At 38.5% G+C, this 25,643-nt stretch overlaps 1 protein-coding gene across 1 annotated transcript; it reads right to left on the bottom strand.

Annotated features, from left to right (window-relative positions):
* Positions 1-314: 314 nt before the first annotated feature.
* Positions 315-21,483, bottom strand: PSMA6 (proteasome 20S subunit alpha 6). Its single transcript, XM_061182451.1, has 7 exons — positions 21,314-21,483; positions 7,629-7,723; positions 7,083-7,164; positions 6,198-6,353; positions 3,734-3,912; positions 2,365-2,459; positions 315-539 (listed from the first exon to the last, which is right to left on the bottom strand). The coding sequence occupies exons 1-7, from the start codon at positions 21,387-21,389 to the stop codon at positions 482-484; spliced, it is 741 nt and encodes a 246-aa protein (XP_061038434.1). The 5' UTR covers positions 21,390-21,483; the 3' UTR covers positions 315-481.
* Positions 21,484-25,643: the final 4,160 nt, after the last annotated feature.

Below are 25,643 nucleotides of genomic sequence, written 5' to 3'. Positions count from 1 at the left end.
TAAAACCTCCAATGCAACTTGGAGTCCAGGTTCAGGAATGAATGAGGAATTGTAAAATAAAGGCCTTGCCTCACATGCCCACTTACTATAGTCAGAGCAAGTTTTGAAACCAAAGTTTTAGTTTGCAATTTATTAATTATGCCATATAGCTATAGTTTAAATTTCTGGCTAGTAAGTTCCTTAAGCCAAAGAAACTTGGATCTCTCAACAAAATGAATAAAGCTACAATGTGAAGATGGTGAACATTTATTTAACTGTCTGCATGTACCAAAGACTTAATAGTTAAAACTGGAGGTAAAAAAGACAGGATGCGATTATTTCCAAAAGCACTGTTTTTATTTATACAGAGTCCTAACCACTTCAGTGGCAGGAGGAGTGGGAGAGGTTCCTTTTTCAATTCAGGGGCCCCCATAACGTTGGTCTGTTGTTACGAAACACACAGGCAAGTGGCGTCATGGACTTGGTAAACTAACTACAATGTTTAGTCTCTCTCTGCTAGAGCAACAAGGTGAACATCAATCTCTGCTTCTGTAAGAATCCTGGAAGGCAAAGGGAAAAAAACCCCACAACTATTTACTTTTTGAAAACTTTTTATTATGCAAAATTCAAAAAACACACAAAAGTAGGATAGTAATGAACTCCTGTGTACCTATCACCCAATTTCAACAATTATCAATTTATAGCTAATCTTTTAAAAATCAGTACACCCACCACTCATCCCTTCAGATTATTTTGAAGGAATTCCCAGACATCATATCAACTTCATCTATACACACTAATGTTTACCTCTCTGACATCAGATCTAGAATTAGGTCTTTTGAAAGAAAAACCCTTTTGGTTGCAATTATGATAGCAAATATTTAAATTAAATATAAAACTAAACTATACATAATGTATTCTATCTTAGCTCCTATGTCAAAATGCTTTTATACCTACTATAACGCAAGTTTGTATCAGCCTAGAGACAAGAAGGCACTCCATGTTGAACATGTTATTTTCTAAATGATGTTTGCCCCAAAGAAATAAAAATTGCTTGGCAATCTTTAATGTGACCCATTACTGGTGAACTTTTAAAAGTGAAATTTGTCAAAGTGACATTTTTTAGTGCAAACTGGGGCAATGTAAGTAGTTTATACAGTTGTGTATGCTTATGTCATATATTCTAGTTATTATTTAAGTATACTTACTATCACAGTATTTATAAATGATACCAGAGTTTTTCTGAAGACATACGATATTTGGTTTCTTACTTATTTAACTAGTAGATGGATATAAAGATTTTAAAGGTTATAGGAGGGTCTCAGAATAGAAAACAAGAACTATTTGTAGATCCTTTAGAGAGATTGCTCCTGCTGGAATTTTACTGCTTTAAGAAAATTTTTTTTAAAAAGGCAACCTTTTCCTATGGGGGACAGAAGGGAATTCATTTCTGTTTTTTAAAAAAATTCTATAAATTTTTCTTAAATCTTTCATGTTTACATCACTTGCCTGCAGGCAACAAAAAGAACAAGTTAGAGAAGAAAAATGTACTAACAAAACTCTTCAAGGTCTGGTTAAGCTTAGTTTACTACCTTTTTTTCCCATCCCTAACAATGACCATGTGTCTTTATAACTGTGACCTAAGAGTAAATACACATAGTAGTCAACATGCGTTCCAGCAGGTTCCCTGAATCTGTGGATTAAACTGAAGCAGTTTTTACTATTCACAAGAGTACTCAGGTTCATGGTAAAAGTCAATCACCACACAGGGTTGCTGGGAGGATTAAGTGAACTGATGTATGTTAAGCACCCAGTGTAGATTTGACTCATGGAAGCTGTGAAGTTGATATGTGGGAGTTAGTCACTTAGTGAGTAAGAACAGACAAGGATCCAGCATCTGCAATTCAATTAGCTGTATGCAAAATTCAGGGGTTTCAAAGATATCCAAATAGGGTCTGAGGTACATCAGTATTTCATACTGCTCTTCAAAGCTCCACTTAAATAACCACTAAATAATCAAAGCTCCATCTGAAAACTACTAGTTTGGGAGCTGAATTTCTATTGGCCTTAAGCTAAAAAAAACGCACAAACACTTATGCTTAGTTTACTTCTCAGATAAAGGAGGTTATTTTACATCACCTCTGGTATTAGATATAAAATATAAATGAAATGAGAAGAAAAGCAGTTTATGTCTGTCTTAAGGAGACACCCAGTAAGTTTTAAAACAGATCTCTCAGGTGCTGGAAAAAAAAAAACCTAACTCTAGTTCAAAAAAGTGTTTTCCTCAAGTTACAGGACAAATGAACCAACACACCTCCACCTTTCTAGACTGGAATTTATCACTTGGCAAACTTCTTTAAGTACCTGGCCGACAATATAACTCACCTGAATTTAGGATTTTCAACTGTAACTACTCCAACTTCTATTTCTGAAGGTTTGAAATCAATTGATAGAACAGTAGACAGGCATGTAATTGCAGTCTGAAAAAAAGTATCAACATTAAAATAATACAGTAGTTTTCAGAGATTCCAAGATTTTTCTCATTCCAAACTTACTCAAGTCATGAGTTAACCACAAGCTATTCATTTTTGCTCCATGTCTGAGGTGATGTAGTTCTACAGCCACACAGATTGCTTAATTCTAACATGTTGCCTGCCAATGACAAGAAACTTGTTTATACCAAGTCGAACTATAAACTAAAGGGCTCCAACAACAAAAATAGGGTGATTTACACAAAACAGTCTGTTTGCCTGGTGATCACTACATGCCAGGCAATATGCTTATTAGCACTTGGAGTGAGATGGGGAGAGGATAAAGATGAATGATAGTCTTCTTTCAAGGAATTTACAGTAATAACAATTTAAGAATGTTTTAAGTGGCTTTGTACCTGATGTGATTAATTACTTACATAACTATGAATTGCAATTAAAAAAAAAAAACCTTTAAGAAACATTTGAACAGTGCCTCCCAGATGAGAACTAGCTTATTTCCTGTTAGTGTATGATAATACTGCCAACCAAACACAAAGGTATTAGATGGTAATTTTTCCTTTCTCGTTTATCAGAATCATGTTGTTAGTCTTTAGAATTGCTGTATCCCAGACCCTCTTTTCCACAATCCACTAAAATTTTGTTTTTAACTTCTTGGCAGTAAATAAGAAACTTCTTTAGTCTAAGGTTACTAAATATTTGTGTAAGAATTTTGTCTTGTCCTGTCAATTTAAAACTTCCCAATCATAATGAACAATCCCCTCAAGAACCCTGCATAAAACAGCTCTACTTCTGTGTCCCAGATATAATTTCTCTGCCAAGTCATCCTGTGAGCATATTCTTTTACTGTGAAGATGTCTGCTTCCTTGAAAATTTGGTGTGTGGCTGCTTTTCCTTTAGGACCATAAGAGCAGCATTACTGACTCAACTTTTTCACTTCTGCTTCCAGTTGGCGTAAGCCTAATCTGAATCACAACCGTGCAGGTCTTTGGACCTGGTCTTGACTCCTATTCTTAGTTATAGTTTCCCATTTTACACGTGTTTTGTTGAAAGCAGTTTCAAATACATTATGAAATGAGATAGGGAATTAGATGAATAAAAGCAGTCCTCACTGTTCCCATGTGACATCAATTTTACTATTAACCTGACAAACTTGGATATCATGACATAACCCAGGAATAGCCTATACAGATTGTCAGTTCTGCAATGATCCTCATTATTCTATATAGCATAAAAAAAAGGTCAGTTCCTTTTGGCTAACTTACTTCCACTGTCTGTTCAAATGTCCAATCAAATTTCTTCTTCACTTTTTTTTCAAGGAAGCTGGTTGACTCGGTTTGTTTGACTCCTGCTGCAGTGGCTTTAAACCCACAGTAGTAACCTGCAGGATCACACTTGTACACCTGAGGGCCTTGTTCTTCATCTATACCGATTAAAATCATACCTAAACAGAAAGAAAGACCCTCATTAAATATCTTATGCCTTTATACAACAAGATTTCTTCTCTCTTGGTATTGCCACATAGCTGTTGTTAATCATTACTCTGGCCGTCTATTTTAGGATTTTTTTTTTTCCCCTGAGAACAGGTTTTTTAATGTGTGACAGTAAATGCTCAATAAATGTGGAAATTAAATGATGTTACAGAAAAGACAACTCATGAAAGCAAAGAAAATCAGGTTAGCCAATTTCACCGTTCTTTTAAAAGTATTTTTTAAAGGATGTGTTTTGTTTTAAGAAAACTAATAACAAAACATAGGTTATCACCACAGATAAATTAGGTAACAAATTTCTATTTTCCAAAAGGTTTTATCACGGATTTTTTAAAGGTTTTAATGATCACAAATGTAATTTACAATTCTCTAATCCTTGCTATTACCCAAAGCATGTTCCTTTGAACCCTAATCCCTCAAGACGTTAACTGGTCAAATACATTTGGAAAATATACTTTTCACATACTTCTTTTAGAAAAAATAATATACAAAAGCATATTAAATGTTCTAAAATCTTCTGCTGTAGGTTGACCTACTTTAGCTCAGTAGTTCTTCAGTTTATTTGACCAAGAAATACTTTTTCTTGTATAATTATGTTATTGTAATGACATACAATTAAAATAAACAACCACCACCAAACTTCTTTCTACTCAGCAGAGCAGGTAACAAAGTATTTAAAGAATGGCTTAACCCCATTTGAACCTTTTTTATATAGTGTCTTCTTACAAGATTTGGTATTATTCAATGACTTTATTCACATTTATAGATGTTTTATAGAGTCTAGTAATGAGGAATTTTGAACCTTATTTTATTGACAAACACTATGACAGTGATCAGCTATCCATTTTATTCTAATGTTATGTTACCCTGTAATTTTCTTTACATTTTATACTTGAGCTGTGATACAAAGTACAAGGGCACCACAAAAGAGAGATCCACTTACTTCTTTGGGGGGAAAAAAGAAACACTTCTTTACTTCAGGGTCTTGCAAAATGAGCAGGTTTAACAGATGATAAGGAAATCAAGGCAAAAGGAACATGCACAAAGGCACATGAAAGGTCAGGGCACACCCAAGGAATGACAAAAGATCCATGTATTACAGGAGCTTCAGGCGAAAGAGAAATGCAGAGCTTCAGGTCCAAGAGGCAACTTGGGAGTAAACTGTAAGGGGCCTTGCACATCATATTAACAACAAAACAACAAAATTTGATTTTAGAATGATAACTCATGTAGGAATATGGAACAGACTAGGAAAGAGTAAGGAGGAAGAAAAGCAGTAAATTAGGTGGCAGAGGCAAGAGACAATGAAAAAGTGACAGAGGAGATGGAAGGGACAGATATTCTAAGGTAAAGCTTGATGACTAAACAGATGACCAGGGAAGGTGAGATGGGGGTAGAACAGAAGTTGAGGATGAGAGTAGGAAAATAGCAATGATTTCAAGTTTGAAGTATCTGTGGGACATGAAGGAAGAGACTGGACTGAAGCTAATGAGGGAGTGACTGGCATATAGGTAGTAAACGAAGCCATCAAAGTGGATGAGATCACCCAGCAGAACAAAGAGGAGAGAAGGATCAAGGAGAGAAACCCGATGAGCAACAACATTTAAGGGACCAGTAGAAGAGGATGAGCTGAGGAAACAGGAGGAGAAGAGTATCATTGAAGAAATCAAGGGAGAATTTTTAAGTGACAGGTCAAAAATAGGGTCAGATGCTAAAGAAAAATCATTACACTGACCGCTTTAATTCTCATAAATGAATGACACAATGTCAGAAACAAACATGTTGAATTTTTCAGGCTAATTTATTACATTAAATCTCAGATCAGTAAAGCTTATTCCTCTCCCAATAAAATTTTACTTGTTTTTTAAAGAAATTTATTCTAAATATATGAATCACAGGCATATATGTGTGAGCCTGATTCTTTAGGGTGGTCCAAAGAAACAACTACATTGTTAAGATGCCTAATTTAGGCATTTCCATCGAACTAGTAATCTGGAATTGCAGTAGAATCTCCATTACAAAAGCCTAATAGCATCTAAAGTTTAAAGGTAGTGCCTAAAATACTGTTGTGAAACCTATCCTTCCATCACTGATTTATTATAAAGATTTCTTCACCTTTTATAACTTCCAAACCACATGTTCCAAACCCAAGTGTTACTGAAATAACTTTCTTTATGCATGTTAGCTAAAAAGAAATCATAATTCATCAATTATTTGGGAGACTTCTTTGCATACTCACAACAACCAAGAGGCCTCATTTCAGCATTCTGTGTGTAGACCTGAGAAATATCAGCAATTCTTTTACACAGCATGTCCACAGGAATCTCGTAACCATACTTGTATTTCCAATTAGCTGCTTCATAGCGTGCCCTCTGTACCTGGGATCTGCTGTCAGCTTAGAGCATAAAAAACAAAGGTTTACTTATTTAGAAGGAAAGAATGAACCTCAATTCAGATAATTTTCCCAATATATACATATATCTCCATTATAACTTAAGGAAAACAGAAGTGGTCCACTATGGCTTTTTCTCCCACCAACGTATAATGCATGACTCAGCAATAAGTATGTGACAAAAAAGGAAAGAAGTTTAAAAAATGAAGTTCTATATCCAGCACTGCTCTTTTATGCTGAGCCCTTCATCAGCTGTCAAAATAGTTTCTAAAAGTATCTAATAACTCCCCAAAGAACAGGTTTTAAGGAAAGAAAATAATGTTTCTCTCAATCTTTTTTTTGTGGGCTTGAATTTTCCCTTGATTTCAGAAAATAAAAACCCAGTGTTATTTTTATAATTCTCACCTACTTCTAACCAGTGTCACTATCACCAGGTTTGAGATATACTGACTTATGTCCCCTTAAATTACTAACCATATCTGAAATAAATCATCTATGAGAGGGGCCTCAGCTCAGTCTCCCTGACTGTAGCATAGAGATCTAATTCTATTATACTTATGGTTTCAAAAAAGCTCACAATACTCTGAAGATATCGATACTAGCCTTGGAAGACTGCAAATCTACTCATATCACCTGAAAATCCGACACTAAAGGAAGCCTTTTAAAATTAATACAAAACTCAAAAATAATCTGAAGAAAATAACAAATCTAAGTAGGTATTAAGTCAATCACCTGTCATTCCTGTCATCACGCAGCCAATGTTTTCGGTTATCTTGAATAAGTGAGTCACTGTGCTGGAATCCAATAATTTGTCCTAAAGAAAAAAATAAATCAAGATAATTTAAAAAATCACAGGTCTCTGTGTAGTGACAAAAAATATTACGGAATGATAACAATGAACTATATAATAAATGTCTTCTGCTCATTTTACAGTTAAAACCAATAAAAAATGGGGGCAGGGGCACAACTCTGTTTTCCTTTTTCAGATGATATGTTTCCTGTGGGCAAGAATTATAGCTCACCAAAGTGTGTTTTGAGGTCCCTGAAGACAAAAGACCTAGAAATCCCATTGTGCTTATAATCATACCACAAAGTTCAACATGTCAATTCTGTCTACTCAGTTAAATTGTCAATAAATTCTTCTTGGATGACAGACAGGAAAGCAGGGTCAAAGCAAAAATAATGTTAACATATATAATAATATACCCTTGTACAAACTCATGAAACATTCTTGCATTATATTCTGCAACAACTGGCTATCTTGGCAGTACTACTTACAGGTACTTTCTTCTGTGTGACAATTACTGCACAGTCTTTCCCTCTGACAGCTACTGATGTAAGGCCACCCTGGTTAATAGCCTTAAAAGCATATTCTGGAAAATAGAACAGTTTTTTTTAAGAGGTGAAATAAATGATCATAGATTCATACAATGGAATAATACATAGTTATTAAAAATAAAGAGCTTTATGAACTAACATGGAATGCCATCCAATACATGCAAAGTCAAAATAATAATGATAATAATAAATCGTAATTAAACCAACTCCACTTCTTTCCATTTTGATCATTTTCATCAGGTACAAATACCAAATTTCCAATAAACATTTAATTAATTTTTATTATAGCAAATCTTTATCAATTATGTTTTATCATTTAAAAAGTTTGTTTTGTAGCCATTATTTCTACCAAGTCTGGTTTCCCTGGGTCAAATTTAGGTGATCTAAATTTTCTCAAGATTTACTATTTCTGTTACCTTTTGGTCAATAACTAATTGACCGTATGCAGTTTTAACTGCTGTTAGATTACTTTGCCTTTTTTTCCCCCCTCTACCAAGTTGAAATTTTCTGGATCATGTTTTTTGTAATTTTCATGTTACCTACACTATAGGATTCTTTAGTTTATCTATAACAAACTTCAGCTTGTGCACTTCTCTAGCTGCTGTCAAATCATTCCCATGTTAAAAAGGCTGAATCAAAGTGACTTATAAAAACAAATTACTTTGGCACCATGTGGTTTAGCTGATAATGACTGCCTGTGGAGAGTAGAATTACAGATGAGACTAACCCTTTCTAGATTGTATATTTCTGTAATATTTAAACAATATAAACATATTTTGTAATTAGGAAAAGAGCAACAAAAATTAATATATGCTCACTGTAGAAAATATAAAGGATAATGTAAAAGAAAAAAATTACTCACTACTCCAACTGTTATCTACATTTGATGCATAATAGATGCTTTTACTCTGTGCACCAGGTCTGAGGCCTGGTCTTATTTGGTTCAAAAAGCCACTGGTGATGAAGATCATCTGAGGAAGATACTACCTATGACACCAAAGAATTTCCTTTAATAGGAGCTATGATAAAAATCCTTTGTCAAATATTTATAAATGGCCATATATTGAAGAGAACAAAAGAGTAAAAAGACTCTAGAAAAATCACCTCAAAGAAAATCCTCAGATCTAACTTACATTTAACTAGCTAATTACAACAGCTTGTTTTTACGATCCCATTACACCACAAACAACTTCTAAAATATAATGTTTCATAATGCTTCTCAGTTCTGTTTCTCATATGGTCAATAAAGCCTCTACCAGATCAACCCTCCATAGGTAAACTATAAACTCTAGACAAAACTACCCAAAGACACCAGAAAGAGGCCAAAAGAGGCAGATTCCAGAGAGGGAGGCAATGCTTGAAGATGGCAATGGACTGGGGTGAGCTCCCCATTTTCATGACTTAAGCTTGCATACAGGCCCCAGTCAGGGGTAAACGCCCACAGTAAACTCTGTCCTTTTGGCCTGAAGAGCTAGAGAACAGCTTGGGGGAGTAACCACAGCTGCTGGAAAATGAGGGAGAGAAAGGAGAGAGCCAGAGAGGGAGAGCCCCAACTCCTATGTTGCCCAAATCCCTAGCTGATTCCATAACCACACACGCAAAAGACATAGACTCCTAGCAGCCTAGCTAGGATAAAAGAATTGAGATTTAAGCTGCCACCCAAATTAACCACCTGCTAGAACAAATTAACGCTCTTTGGAGGAATATAACAGAATCCAGTCTTCACAACCTAACATTCACAAATGCCCAGGATATAATCCAGAATTACTCAGCATAGCAAAAAAGAAAACAAACCAAACCAAACAAAACATAGTTAAACATGATCTACTTCCAAGAGACCAACCCTGAGATGACCCAGATGTTGTATTAGCAGGCAAAGTTAGTAAAACTATGTTCAATAACATAATGAAAAATATTAAAGATGAAATAAGAAATCTCAGTAAAGTACAAAAGAACCAAATAGAAATTACAGAACTGAAAAATACAATATCTGAAATTTAAAAATTCACCAAGTGAACTTAACTGCAGAAAGGAGATATCTCAAAATGAATCAAACTATCCCCCCGCCCCTTTTTTTTTTAGCCGTGCTGCACGGCATGCAGGATCTTAGTTCCCAGACCAGGGATCGAACCTGAACCCCCTGCAGTAGAAGCACGGAGTCCTAACCACTGGACCACCAGGGAATTCCCTATCCAATTTTAAACAAGAGAAAACAGATTTAACAAAACAAGTCTGTGGGTCAACATCAAAAGGTATAATGTGTGTAACTGGAGTCCCATATGGAGAGGAAAGCACAAGACCAAAAAAAATCTTTAGAAATAATGGCTAAAATGCCCCAAATTTGGCCAAAGACATAAAATTTCATATTGAAGAACCAGCAAACTCCAAGCAGGATAAATACAAAGAAAACCACACCTGTGCTCATTATAGTCAAATTCCTGAAAACCAAAAGCAGAGAAAATTTTGAAAACAGAGAAAAAGAACAGATTATACACAAGAGAACAATGATTTGAATTCCATGATTGCACCTGAAGACAGTGGAACATCCTTAATGTGTGGAAAGAAAAATCATCAATTCAGAATTCTATATCCAACAAAAACATCCTTCAAGAATGAAAGTAAAATAAAGATACTTTCAGACTTGCAACAAAAATGCTAAAAGAAGTTCTTTGGGCTGAAGGAAATGATACCAAAAGAAAACTCCAATCTTTAGAAATGAGGAACATCAAAAAATGGTAAATAGCTGGATAAATATAAAAGACTATTTTATTCTCTTTAATTCTTTAAAAATACCTAACAAGGGCTTCCCTGGTGGCGCAGTGGTTAAGAATCCACCTGCCAATGCAGGAGACACGGTTCGAGCCCTGGTCCGGGAAGATCCCACGTGCTGCGGAGCAACTAAGCCCATGCGCCACAACTACTGAGCCTGCGCTCTAGAGCCCACAAGCCACAACTAATGAGCCCGCGTGCCACAACTACTGAAGCCCATGTGCCTAGAGCCCATGCTCTGCAACAAGAGAAACCACCTCAATGAGAAGCCCACGCACTGCAATGAAGAGTAGCCCCTGCGTGCCCCAACTAGAGAAAAGCCCTCGCGCAGCAACAAAGAACCAACACAGCCATAAATAAATAAATAAATAGATAGATAGATAGATAGATAGATAGGTAGATAAGATAGATCTATTTTATATATATATATAAAATACCTAACAAAAGTTACAACATTTGTGGAGTTTATGAAATATGTACATGTATTACTTATAAAAAAGAAAGGGAGTAAATGGACTTGCAATGTTTCAAGGCTTGCACATTTTATGTGAAATGAGAAATATTAACTCTAAGACTGGAAGAAGTTAAGCATGTATATTATAATCCTTAGAACAACACTAAAGGATGCTAAGAAGTAGCCAAAAGGCTAATTGATTAAAATGAAATTCTAAAAACTGTTCAAAAAATTGAAAAGGCGGCAAGGGAGGAGGTACTGGGGAACAAATAAACAAACAAAACAAAGACAAACAGAAATAAATAAAATAGTAAGTTTAAATCTAACCATGTCAACAACTGCACTAAATGCTAATGGATGAGGGGACTTCCCTGGTGGCGCAGTGGTTAAGAATCTGCCTGCCAATGCAGGGGACACAGGTTCAAGCCCTGGTCTGGGAAGATCCCACATGCCGTGGAGCAACTAAGCCCATGTGCCACAACTACTGAGCCCACGTGCCACAACTACTGAAGCCCGTGCGCCTAGAGTCCATGCTCCGCAACAAGAAAAGCCACCACAACGAGAAGCCTGCACACCGCAATGACGAATAGCCCCCACTCACCCCAACTAGAGAAAGCCCGCACGCAGCAACGAAGACCCAACGCAGCCAAAAATAAATAAATAAGTAAATAAATTTTTTAAAAATGCTAATGGATGAAATACTCCAATTAAAAGAAACTGACAGATGTAGAGAACAAATGTATGGACACCAAGCGGGAAAAGCAAAGGGGGGGAGTGGTGGTGGTGGGATGAATTGGGAGATTGGCATTGACATACATACACTATTATGTATAAAATAGATAACTAATAAGAACCTGCTGTATAAAAAATAAATACATAAAATTCAAATTGAAAAAATTTTAATTAAGATTAAAAAAAAAGCAGAAACCGTCAGAATGGATAGAAAAGCAAGACTCAAATATATGCTGCCTACTGGAGACACACTTTAATAAATGGATGAAAAAACATATATCATATAAAAGTAAGCATCAGAAAGTTGGAGGGACTATATTAATATCAGATAAAGTAGACTTCAAGACAAAGAGTATTCTCAGAAATAAAGAGAAACATTTCAAAATGACAGAAGAAACAATTCATAAGAAAACATAACACTCATAAATGTATACACACCTTTTAAGACTACTTCAAAATACATGAAAGGAAGACTGACCAAATTAAAAAAAGAAATGGACAATCACACCCAGTTAAAGATTTTAACACTGCCACTCAGCAACCGCTAGAAATAGACAAACACCAAATAAGTAGACATACATGATATGAACTACACCATCAACCACCCTGACCTAGGTGGTATCTGTAGAATACTACTGGCAATAACTGAAAAATATACAGGCACATGGTATTAACAGTTCATGGTACATTTACCAAGACAGACCATATGTTAGGCCGTAAAACAAGTCTCAATTTTTAAAGTGCTGAAATCCCTATACTTAGGGAAAATTTTAAATGTGAAAATTTAAAACCACACTTCTAAATAATCCATGCGTGAATAGAAGTAATCACCAGGGAAATTTTTAAATATTTTGAACTGAATGGTAATAAAAATGTATCAAACTTGTAGGGTGCAGCTAAAAGTGTTCAGAAGGAATTTTACTGCTATGGTGGACAGATCCTAAGGTGGCCTCCCCTCCACAATACATGCCTCCTGGTGTTCACATCTTTGTGTAATCCCCTCCCCTGAGTGTGGGCAAGATTTCTTAACTTCCTTCTAACAAACTAAATATGGCAAAGGTGATGGGATGGTACTCTACTGATTACATTATATAAGACTCCACCTTGCTAGCAGACTCACTCTTAAGATTCTTCTTGCTGGCCTGATAAGTAGCTATGCGGCAAGAACCACCAGTGGCCTCTGGTAAACAGACAGAAGGTAGATGGGGCCCTCAGTCCTACACTGCAAACCTAAGTTTCCACTTTAAGAAGCTAGAAAAGGGCAAAGTAAACCCAGATTAGAAGAAAAGAAATAATAAAGATCAGAAATCAATGAAAAAGACAAAAAAGAGAACACGAGCAAAGTCAAAAATTGATTCTTTGAACAAAAAACAATAAACCAATGGGACTTCCCTGGCAGTCCAGTGGTTAAAACTCTGCGCTCCCAATGCAGGGGGCATGGGTTCAATCCCTGGTCAGGGAACTAAGATCTCACACACCGCAAGGCGCAGCCAAACAAAAAACCAAAAAAAAAAACCAACAAAATTATAAACCTTTTGGTATGTTGAAAAACGGTCCCCAAATGATATCCATGTCCTAATCCCTGGAACCTGCAAATACTACCATATATAGCCAAAAAAAAAAAAGAGAGAGAGAGATCTTTGCACATGTGATTAAGTTAATCTTGAGATGGGGAGATTATCCTGGTGGGCCCTAAATGCATTCCTATTAAGAGACAAAGGGAAACTTTATACACACAGAGGAGAAGGTGCTATGAAGAGGGAGCAAACAGATTTGAAAATGCTGGTCTTGAAGATTAGAGTGATGCAGCCGCAAGCCAAGAAATGCTGGCAGCCTCTTGAAGTGGACGAGACAAGGAATGCATTCTTCCCTAGAGCCTCCAGAGAGAGCATGGCCCTGCTCGACAGCTAGATGTTGGTCCAGTGATACAGATTTCAGACTTCAGGCCTCCAGAACTGTGAGAGAATAAATTCTGTTGTGTTAAGCCTCCAAGTTTGTGGTGATTTGTTACAGCAGCCACAGGAAACTCATACAAACCTCTAGCCAGACTAAGAAAATAAGAGAATACAAATGACCAGTTATCAGGAATAAAAGAAGAGTTACCACTATACATATTATAGAGATAAAGAAACATTAGGGACAATCACTTCTATACAGATATATATCTGGGTCACCATCCTTGATCTCACCTAATTTCAGTTCCACATTTTCAACTGCTTGCTGTCTGTTATTACCTGATTGTTCAGAACACAATTCTGGCCTTAAAAGTATTCCATCTATGGCTATACAGGGCTATTAGTTTGCAATTTTTACCATCTCTCCTCTTACACTGTACTTTTTGCTTAGAGACCTTGACCCTTCCCACACCCATGTCTTTGCTGCTTCAAGTCCTCTCTGGACTGCCCTATCACTCTTATTTCCACCTAGCCAAAGCCTGCCCTTCCCCTCAAGCCTCTTCCATTTCCCATGGACACTTTCTCTGATTGTTCTAGAAGGGACTCTTCAACCCTTTCTCTGAATTCCCATAGTATTTCCTATCTCACCAGTAATTTTAGCATTTTCAAATGTGTATTTCCCCCTCCACCACCAAAATGGATAGTCAAAGAAAGTAGGAACCAAGAAAGTTTAAAATTACACTTGCAACCGGTAGACACTAAGTCAAAGGTTGGCCATGGACCCAATCCAGCTTACTCAAACTGGTTTAGAATACATAGTTTTCTAGAAAGATTTTAATTAACTAAAAGTCTGATAAAATAAAATCAGGGTTTCGTTTTTCTTAGAAAAAAAAATTCTGTTATCTTTTGACCTTCATTCCCACATCGCAACTGTCCTGCAGAGGAAAAATCATCTAGGGCTGGCATGTATTTTGCAGTTTTTCACAGTTCCCATCACTCCTCCTCCTATCACACCAGCTGGTTTCACTCATGTGCATTACTTATCTGGTCTGCTTAAATAATGCAAAAGATAAAAGGCCACAAAAGAAAGAGCTACAGCCCTCACCAGATAATAAAATTTTGTCCCACAAAATATAAAAAAAATATTTTTTACACATAGAAAATGTTTCTCAATAGACAATGTGCCTATGAATTAGCCAGAATTCATTAAAGGAGTCCTAGTCCTTTCTCCCTCTCTATATAGAGTAGTGCTGTCCAACAGAACTTTCTGTGATGATGGCAGTGTTCTATATTTGCACCGTCCAATATAATAGCCTTTAGCCACATGTGGCTACTGAGCACTTGAAATATGGCTAGTGCAATGAAGGAACTGAATTTTTAATTTAATTTAAAGTTCTAGTTAAGAATATCATTCCTGGGACTTCCCTGGTGGTGCAGTGGTTAATCCACCTGCCAATGCAGGGGACACAGGTTCGAGCCCTGGTCCAGGAAGATCCCACGTGCCGCGGAGCAACTAACCCCGTGCGCCACAACTACTGAGCCTACGTTCTGGAGCCCGTGAACCACAACTACTGACCCTGCATGCTGCAACTACTGAAGCCCACGTGGCCGACAGCCTGTGCTCCGCAACAAGAGAAGCTACCGCACTGAGTAGCCCGCGCACTGCAACGAAGACCCAACACAGCCAAAAAAATAAATAAATAAAAAATAATTAAAAAAAAAAAAAGAATATCATTCCTGGACTTCCCTGGCGGCCAGTGGTTGAGACTCCACGCTTCCACTGCAGGGGGCACAGGTTCCATCCCTGGCGGGGAACTAAGATGCCACATGCCGCGTGGCGCAGCCAATAAATATATATATATATCATTCCTGCTCTTCATCTCCTACTTCCCAGTCTCCTTCACTGCTTCCATCTCTTCAGCTGACTCCTTAAATACTGGTATCCCCCAGAATTCTATCATTTCTCCCTATCACTGGATGATTTAATCCTATATAATCACCACAAACTATGTCATCTTTAGCTCTGAACCCACATTTGCAAATGCCTATTTCTTCCACAGGCATGTCTGAAATTAAACTCCTCTTCTCTATAAACCTCCTTCTTTTTTTATAGTCCTTATCTCAAATTACTAACCACTCAAGTTTTCAAGCTGGGTACCATTCTTGACTCTTCACTTCTCTCTCATCAGAGAAATGTCCACTCATATCTAGGATTTGCTTTAAAATACTCCAGCAGAGAGGGGAAAAGTATATGGGAAAACAAGATTGATAAAATGCTGACAACCGCTGAAGCTGGATTATGGATACATGTGGGTCATTGTATTATTCTACCTACTTTAGTTTGAAATTTTCCATAATAAAATCTTTAAAAATAAAACTCAAGAATCTCCCCTTCTCCAGCCTTTCTCTCTCAATACCTTAGTTCACTCATTAGGGCTTATATGGATTACTGAACAAGCCTCTCCAAAGTGGTCTTCCTGTCATCTGTCCCTTTCTACTCTAATTCTACACTCAACTCTTCTATTTTACTTAATAATTTTGTCGTTCTTAAAGACTTCTGCCGGCTATGTCCAAAACCTATGGGACAAAGTCCAAACTCTAGCATGGCATCCAAATCTTTTCAAAATTTTGCTACAGTCTACTCTTCCAGTTATCACTGTCTGCTCCAACCACACTGACTGACCAATACACTGGTCTCCCTGAATTTCCTTATCTAATCTCCATGTAGATCAATTTATCTTCTCTGAGGAAACTTTCCTGGCTCTTCCTGTGAGTGTCACTTCCTAAAGTACCCTTTTTTCACAGATATTTTAGTAGTTACCATGGTGCACTGCACTGTAATTTTCAATAAAATTTTGTGTAAATGAATCCCCATTATAACACTACCACCAGCATAAAATGAATAAGCTACAAAGACACATATTGTACAGCACAGGGAATATAGCCAATATTTTATAATAACTATAAATGGGGTATAACCTTTAAAAATTGTGAATTACTATGCTGTACACCTGAAACTTATATAATATTGTTCACCAACTATACCTCAATTTAAAAAATTTTTTAATTAAAAAAATTTTAATTTAAATAACAATACCACCATAAAATATATATGTTACAGTAATTTCCACAAAAATGGAAACTGCCAAGTAAAGAATCTAGAGACAATAACCAAAAACTATCTTCTAAAGGAACACTGGTAGAGTAAAAAGTAATGTCACAGTTTATAGCAGAGGTGAGCATGAAGCCCAATTAAGAGAAAATAGTTTATAGGCAGCATTTAAAAGGCATGTTTAGTTTTAAAAAGTCAGGATTCACATGTCAGAAATAGTAATTAAACACTTTATCTCCATCACTAAAGATTTGGTTTTTTGGATAAAATTTCAGAAACTTACAAAACTAGCAAACACTGTTACGTTAATCTCAGTAATCTGTTATTGAATGTCCAAGATTATGCAGGAAAATGATAGCCCATTTCTCAATTTTTAAATGGGAAAAATTATAATGGATTTATTATTTTAAATGGGAACGATTATAATGGATTTAAGTTACATATTAAATTTCTTAATTAGTAACTTAAATACATAGTAAATTACCTATTATATATGTATTAGATTGAACCACACGAAAGAGCTATTTTTATAGGTAAAAACCAGTCAAACACCAGCAGTTTCACAAGGTTCAACCTAACAACAAACAGGTTAGAATGAAAACTGCTTCCTTGATTACAAATAAAATGGTTAATAAACAGTTGTTTGTATATAGAGACCTCTTTTCCACAGTAGTCTCTTACACACTCTGCTTCCTCCTCTACAATTTTCCTCAACACTCCCAACTTTTCCAGGACTCATTCGTATAACACTAGGAAAAAACAGGGGCTAGATAATATAAAAGGTACTGTGACACAATGTTCAGGACAAGCTCACAATGCCCAACAATGGCTCACAGTATGAGCTGCTCAGTGTGATGCTAGCGACAGCAGCGATGCACGTCCCATTTATGGACGCTCATTTTGAAGCATCTACAGGTGATTCTGAAATTCTGCCAACTATAGGAATGTAACTCAAGATTTATCCCACCCATAATTTTGTCTAAAATGCTGTACTGAGATGGAAACTAAATTTTTGGTGGTCAGCATGATGTAGGGTATACAGAAATAGAAACAGATATGTTGTACACATGAAACTTACATAATGTTATAAGCCAATGTTACCCCAATAAAACACAAATCTAAAACTAAAAAAAATAAAAGAGAGAATGCAGCCCTAATGACACCTTAATTTTCAGCCTGTGTGACCCTAAGCCTACCAGACTTCTAACTTACAAGACTGGGAAAAAATAAATAGACGTTTAAAAACAAACAAAAACCTGTACTGAATTTTGGAAAACATGATTTTTTCCCATATAAACATGGGCTGGAAAAATAATGCATGGTCCATACATTCTTCGAAGTTTGGTTATCAAAAAAATAAGAGATGTTCTACTGGGGCAAGGCAGGTATTCTGCAGGATATGTCTACATTCAATTTGAATGCTGTATGACTAGAAACTTTTTGTTAAGATTTTTTAAAACTGCCATTCTGTCTTTCCCTAACCTTATAACTTAAGCAGGAAGTGTGTCTCATTTCACAGTGCCTCCAAATATTACACTCCTTAAAATGGTGATGTTCAAGCAGGTGGGGTCATTAGAAATCTTGGCGTTTGTGTGTGTGTCGGGGGGGGATATGAGGTTGAAAACATAGCAGTGTTTGATCCCATTATTTTTGTGTAGTTTTAATATGTATGTATTTATGAATATATACACGTATGTATACATATACACATTTAATTTCAAATCAGATTCAAGAGGGCACGAGAAGTCTGGGTTGAGAAACACTACTTTAAAACAAGAATTTTTTTTTAACAGCAAAAGAGGCAAACAGTAAGTACTTCTCAGTCCATTTATTTGTGAAACTCCTGATTCCATTTTTATCAGCCACTTGTTTCTTCCTGACAGCATCCCTCACAGAAACATTTACTGAGCACTTACTATGTGACAGACACTCAGTACTTTACATCTATTAACTCATTAAATCGTTAGAGACCTATAAGGTAAGTGGAATTATTATCTCTATTTTACATATGTAGAAAGTTTTCCTAGTTGGTGTGGCACAAGGACTCCCCAGGAATCCTGGCTTCAGTACACAGTACCACTTCTAGATTAGAAAACTGTCCTCTCCAGTCTGTCTCTACCAGACCATTTCTTTCCTTTCCTTATCAGCATGCTCCCTTCTTAGAAGCAACCAGGCAGTGCTCACTTTCATCTGGGAGGCAAATTCAAGTGACTGCTCCTACCTCCTTTGCCAGGCATATCCAGCAAAAGACCTGCAAGCAGAAGAGGGGCCTGAAAGAAGTCAGGCTTATGGGCCTTCGTTTCCCCACTGATAAGTGCTCTGTATATAGCGCTACACACACACACACACACACCCCCCCTACCCCTTGAATACATTCACTGAGAGAAAATTTTCAAGGTACAGGTAACAATCAAAAATCTTTCTCTCTACTCCTTGGGAACAAACACTGCCAACAGTTTGTTTATGATTATAGTTAGCATTGTAACTTTAAATTTATACCTCTATTTTTTTAATTTACCAACTTTAGACTACATTTATCTTTTGAATCCCAACTATGGAAGATGAGGAACATACTTGCCTTTCCATTCATCTTTCCATTCTTTTGTCATCTCTCCATTTTTCTTATATTATTTTTCCACTGTTACGGTTAACAATTTGCACTTTATAATTCTTATACGTTTTGTCTTTGGCAGATTCTAAAGTTTATAAACTAATAAACAGTATTTACAACATTATGACAATGTACATATATTTCACTAGAGAATCAAGCATGGATAGACAATGAAAGAAGAAAATAGAGCTACTAATTTAATAGACCAAAAATAAAATAAGCCAAAGAATCAAACAAAAAATAACATTTACTGAGGACTTAATACTGTGCTAAGCACTCTACATATATCATTTTATTTAATCCTCAAAACAACCATATAAGGAAGGAATTATTAGGCCAACTTTGCAAACAGAAACTAAGGCTAAAGTTACATCACTTGCCCAGGTAAGCTAGTACGGAGGAGAGCAGGAATTTGAATCCAGGTATGGCTCCAGGGCCTGAACTCTTCACCACTATAGTGCTTGCTCATACTAACTATTCTTTCACTTTCCTTTTCCTAGCAATGTCTAATTAGTGCCCTGAGTAGCAGAGGGAATGTGTTATACAACAAGACAGAGCGTAAAATTATTCTGTCTAGATATTTAACTTGTTTTGAACTACATGTTCTATTCTGAATCTTTTAAAACTATTAAAATGACACTATATTCAGCCTCTCTACTCACCAAATCTGGGAAGCGTTAAAGCCTATGCTTTATGGCTAGATTTCAAAATATAGTATACAAAAGCGAAGTGTAGGTCTAAGTGACTTTTCCTGTTCGCATATTAAAAACCATGAAATAAAACATTCAAAGCATAGTCTAATATAGAAAAAGTCTTTAAAACTCAGGAATGAAACTTTAAAAATGAAACTTCCTTTAAGATACAATTATCATCTCTCCGTTCTACCTTAGGTCATATTTTTCAATTGGGGATGAGTTAAGGGGTTACTGAATTACCCAATATGATGTTGTTTTTTGCTACGTTATATCCAGTATGTAGCCATATAGTAGACTGCTTTCATTCCAAGTTATCTTTATTTCTAAAATTTACAGGTGAAGAGAACCTCATTTATAGGCCAACTCTCTCCTTATGATTTCCAAGCACAGACGATTTTATCACTGTCCTCGCCAAGGCACTGAAGTGCTAAATTCACTCAAAAATGAAACCATCACCGGCCAGTTGTAAATCAGGTTCTCCTGATACTGAATTCTCCAGGAAAAGGGGTTAAGGGTCCGGGGTTATAATCATAACCTAAACCCTGACACTTTTTCGATCCAACAAAATATATTACTATACTGCATAACTGTAATTATTTAGGGTTTATTTCCGTTGAAGCTGTTCAGGAAACAGCTAGTTCACCATACCTCACCTACAATTCAGAACCAACTTTTAAACTATAGCAGCATTCAAACAGATGTGGGTTAAGAGAAGATGCTAGTTTCAAGAGCAGCTCTAGAACTGACAGCCACTCATCCTGTCCACCAGTTTTTCAAAGATGTCCTGAACTCTGTAGGTATTTGTAATTTGGCGCTTTTTATTTTTCTTTTTATCCGTTTGTTTACGTATCTGTCACTCCCTTTAAGCTGTGAGCTTCAGTACAGGTGAGGGTGTGACATCTTTGCATCCCCCAGGACCAGCACAGCGTCTGGCACACACAAGGCTCTGAATGCCTACGCGGAATTAACCACAGGACCAAGAAGTCCATGCTGCAAACAAAGGAAAACGGAGGGGGGACGTTTTAATTGCAAGGTCAAGGAACCAATTACCCATTAGAGGATTACAGACGTTGGGCCCACTCACGTCAAACAGCCCTACCTTCCTTAACGCTTTACAGTGTCCAGGCAGTGCGGCCGCTTGCCCTGGAGAGCCCGAGGCCTTCAGCCTTCGGGCTCCCATCCCTGCCTGCAGATATCGGTGGGAACATCACGGGACTCGACCTGGCCTCGGCCCTCCTCCCGTCCCAGCTCCGGCCATGCTTCAGCCCGGGACTAAACTCCGGCCGCGGCTTCCTGCTCCAGGCCGTACCATGACAGAGCAATTCAAGTGGACCAAAGGCAAACCCGGTTCACTCACCTACTTGGTAGAGCCGGCCCTCGGGGGAAAAAATGGTAATGTGGCGGTCAAAACCAGCGCTGGAGCCACGGGACATGGTGTACCACTACTCCAAGCACAGTCCCGGGGCCCCGTAGCTCCCGCACCAGGTGTACAAGCCCCTCCGGAAGTTGCAGCGACTGCTTCCGGGGCACTGGCGGGCTTCATCCGCTCTTGCGCCCCGAAGTCACGACTCTAGCGTCAGTTCCCGCGCGCCTGAGAACTCCAAGGCCCCGCCCCTGGTGGAGGGTGGGGGAGAGCGGACCAAAGGTTTTCGATGTGCGCATGCGCCAGCCCCATGTGTGGGCGACTTTAAGACGGCTGGAGAAGTTCTCGTTGAGGTGGCTTATAGAGCTTTCATCTAGAGAATGAATTGACTATAGCAAGAACAAAAAAGCTTTCCGGGGCCAGGAGTAGTGAGTTGCCTGTCTGTGGGATCGCGTATTTAACAAGTCTCTCGTTAGTTTTGGCACCTGTATATCCAGCCTGGCTCTGGCTTGCTGGCGTTCTTCTAACTTCTTTACCCAACCACTTTGCTTCCTGCTACTAGAGGGAGAAATAAATGGATTGCAGCTGCTCCCGCAGCAGCCGTTAATTTCAGGTACAGAAGGGAGCGGGTTCTGCTAGCCACTCCAGAGCAGAATTTTCTTCTGGCCAGGCAAGATCTTCCTTTGGCCAACAGCCCCCGACAGTTTTGTCTTAAAAGTGGAACTGGGGTTGAAATATAGGTATAATACAGGAATCAGTAGCCTTGATTGATAATGAACAAGAACCGAAGGGAAAGGCTCATGGCAGGCCGGCGTTAGATGAACTAATGAGAATAATTCCCAAGCAGACGAGGTAGCTCCGGGAGAACAGCAGGTGGCTTTTGGAACTGTAAAATGTGCCTATTTTGACCTACCTCAAGGCACGCTCCTATTTAGTGAATATAAAATGCAAAACAGATGTTAAGCTAGTATCGCCCGCCCCCTCTGCCCAATAGTTTGTGCGCCAGGAAGGCCAGCTATACCAAGATTTCTGGCACTTCAATACCAGCTGTAATGAATACTGAAGTAGGGATTCTTACCTCTTTAATGTATTTTCTCTTAAACTCACTTTCCATTTAAAAGAAAAAATTTTGTAAGAGCCTCCTAAGGAGTTTCTTATGGAAGTTCCGATTTCTCAAGAGTGTTTTTTAAAAAATAAACTTCTATTTCATTACTGAAAAAGAAAATTCAAAACTGAAACTCAGTTAAGAAAATACTAAGTGCAGACATCATCTCTGGCACACAGGGTACTTTCCAGCTCTGGCTGATTCCCAAATGTACTGATAAAAGTTGTCCCTTGCTTCTGGTTTAGGTCCCTATCCTCAGCACCAACTCCTCCTGACCTTTTTTTTTTTAAATTAATTTTATGACAATACTTCGTGTATATATATATATTTTTAATATGTATTTATTTATTTATTTATGGCCGTGTTAGGTCTTCGTTTCTGTGCGAGGGCTTTCTCTAGTTGCGGCAAGTGGGGGCCACTCTTCATCGCGGTGCGCGGGCCTCTCACTATTGCGGCCTCTCTTGTGGCGGAGCACAGGCTCCAGACGCGCAGGCTCAGTAATTGTGGCTCACGGGCTTAGTTGCTCCGCGGCATGTGGGATCCTCCCAGGCCAGGGCTCGAACCCATGTCCCCTGCACTGGCAGGCAGACTCTCAACCACTGCGCCATCAGGGAAGCCCTCCTCCTGACCTTTTGAGTACTTTTTTTTTTTCTCAGACACTGAGCAAGCCTCCTAAACTGTAATTCCTACAGTTTACCTGAAGAGTTATAGATAAAATGAGTTCTCTGTATTCTCTGTAAGGCTGCTAGGAGGGTGAACTCATTCAACGGCCCCCTCTATGCTGATACCTCCTCAAAACTAGGTCTCTAGCTGGATCTTTCTCTGGTGCTGAGTCTTCTCTAATCGCATATATGACATTTTTCACATTGAGACACATGGTACCTCAAAACCCAGCATGTTTAAAACAGAACACCTGGGGCTTCCCTGGTGGCGCAGTGGTTAAGAATCCGCCTGTCTGTGCAGGGGACACGGGTTCGAGCCCTGGTCTGGGAAGATCCCACGTGCCGCAGAGCATCTAAGCCCGTGCGCCACAACTGCTGAAGCCCGCGCGCCTAGAGACCGAGTTCCGCAACAAGAGAAGCCACCGCAATGAGAAGCCTGCGCACCACAACGAAGAGTAGCCCCCGCTCACCGCAACTAGAGAAAGCCCGCGCACAGCAACGAAGACCCAACTCAGCCAAAAATCAATCAATCAATAAAATAAAAAAGAACACCTCATTCCATCTCTTTTCTCCCAAGCCAGTTCCTGTCCCTCATACCACACTTTCCAAGTCCTCAGAGCCAAAACCTTGCAGCAGCCTTCAGTTCCCCAAAACTTCCTATTCTGTCCCCATGTAGTCTTTTTTTTAACACAAGCTTTTAAAAAATTATTATTATTATTATTTATTATTATTTATTTTTTGGCTGCCTTGGGTCTTGGTTGCTGTGCGCGAGCTTTCTCTAGTTGTGGCGAGCGGAGGCTACTCTTCGTTGCGGTGCACGGGCTTCTCATTGCGGTGGCTTCTCTTGTTGCAGAGCACAGGCCCTAGGCGCTCTAGGTGCTTCAGTAGTTGTGGCTCGTGGGCTCTAGAGCGCAGGCTCAGTAGTTGTGGCACATGGGCTTATTTGCTCTGCGGCATGTGGGATCTTCCCGGACTAGGGCTCGAACCCATGTCCCCTGCATTGCCAGGCAGATTCTTAACCACTGCGCCACCAGGGAAGCCCCCCCATGTAGTCTTGATCCTTCTTATTCTGCTCTCCTCTTTTCTGTTGTATAATTCGTAATTTTGTTCACTGTTTATTGTCTCTCCTCCCCCAACCCAAGTTCCATGAGGGCAAGAATCTTTGTTTTGTTCACTGGTATAGCTCAGGCAGCTTGAACAATACCTAGCATGTATTAAGTGCTCCATAAATATTAGTAGAATGAATGAAACCCTTACAGCATAGGGATTAGGAGTGCATCCCTTTCTATTTAAACCTGAATTTAAATCCCATTTGTGACAGTTACCAGATATGGGACCTTATGCAACCTCCCTAAGTCCGGATTTCCTTATCTGTTAAATTTGGGTAAGATCCACTTTATGGGGGCTGTTGTGAGGATTAAATGAGAGAAGGCAAGAAAGTGAGGTGTTAAACAAAATACCTAGCACATAATAAGCACTCATTAAACGGCTGTGATTGTTGCCTTCCTGTCTGGTCAGTCACCAAATCCTCTTGATTATTCCTATGGGGTAACTCCATCTGCTTTTCACTCCCACTGCCCCTGTCTGGATTAAGACCCCTTTTCCGGTTTGCCTGGTCTGGCACAGTAGCATCTCTTCTTGTTGATCCACATTCTTGGATTCATTTTCTTGAGCAAGATCTCAGTGGGTTGCTTCTCTGCCCAGATTTCTTTGAGCTCCTGAATCAAATTCAGCCTTGAGCTTAGCTGACCTTGTACCTATCTTTTCAGCCTTGTCTTCCACTTCATCCTCCTATTTCCATTGCAGGGCTACATTCCACAGCACAGCTCTGAGAAGCACCACCCAATCCTCCTCAGGCTCTCCCCTCCCCCCCCACTCCTGTTCCTCCTGTAAGGACACTCATTCCCATCTCGTCATCTAAGAAGCTCAGATCCACCAATCTGCCTCTTTTCCCCTATATGCCTAGTGCATACAACTTGATTCTTTTATTAGCCTGAACCAAGTGAAATGACCATTTCTGTAGGTCAAAAGCATCAAGTATTGGTAATCATATGGTTTACCTTAAAGAGTTGTGTGTAGGGGCTTCACTAAAGACTGGCAGGGCACAGCCTGAATACTTCTTATCTCTGTATTCTCTACCACCCCTGGCATGGGGCTTGGCTCATGAAAGTTCAGTAAATGACTGTCAAGTTGAACTAAAAACTGTAGAAAGACAGGGAACAATTGAGAAATGCTTTCATAGCTGCCTTTCCTTCCCACATAGACACGACCCGCTGTGAAGCACCCCTGGGTGTTCCCTGCCATGCAATGACGGGATATTTAAAATCACACACACTTCAGGCTGTGAAAATTATTTCACACATTCAAACAAATTCTGATCCTCTGTTGAGGTTGCATTTAAGCTGGGCCCTAAAAGAGGCATAGGATTTTGGATGGCATGTACATATTAATACCCTAAAGGATACTTCCTGGAAGGAATCGACCTCATTTTCAATACAACACAAACTGAAAGCTAGAATTAGAACATCAGGCCCCTTGAGGGCAGTGGCCACATCTG

Source organism: Eubalaena glacialis, chromosome 2 (genome assembly GCF_028564815.1).
Source record: "Eubalaena glacialis isolate mEubGla1 chromosome 2, mEubGla1.1.hap2.+ XY, whole genome shotgun sequence".
In the NCBI taxonomy this organism is placed as follows: Eukaryota; Metazoa; Chordata; class Mammalia; order Artiodactyla; family Balaenidae; genus Eubalaena; species Eubalaena glacialis.
Note: the sequence above shows the minus strand (reverse complement) of the source record. Positions and strands in the feature narration are given on the sequence as shown.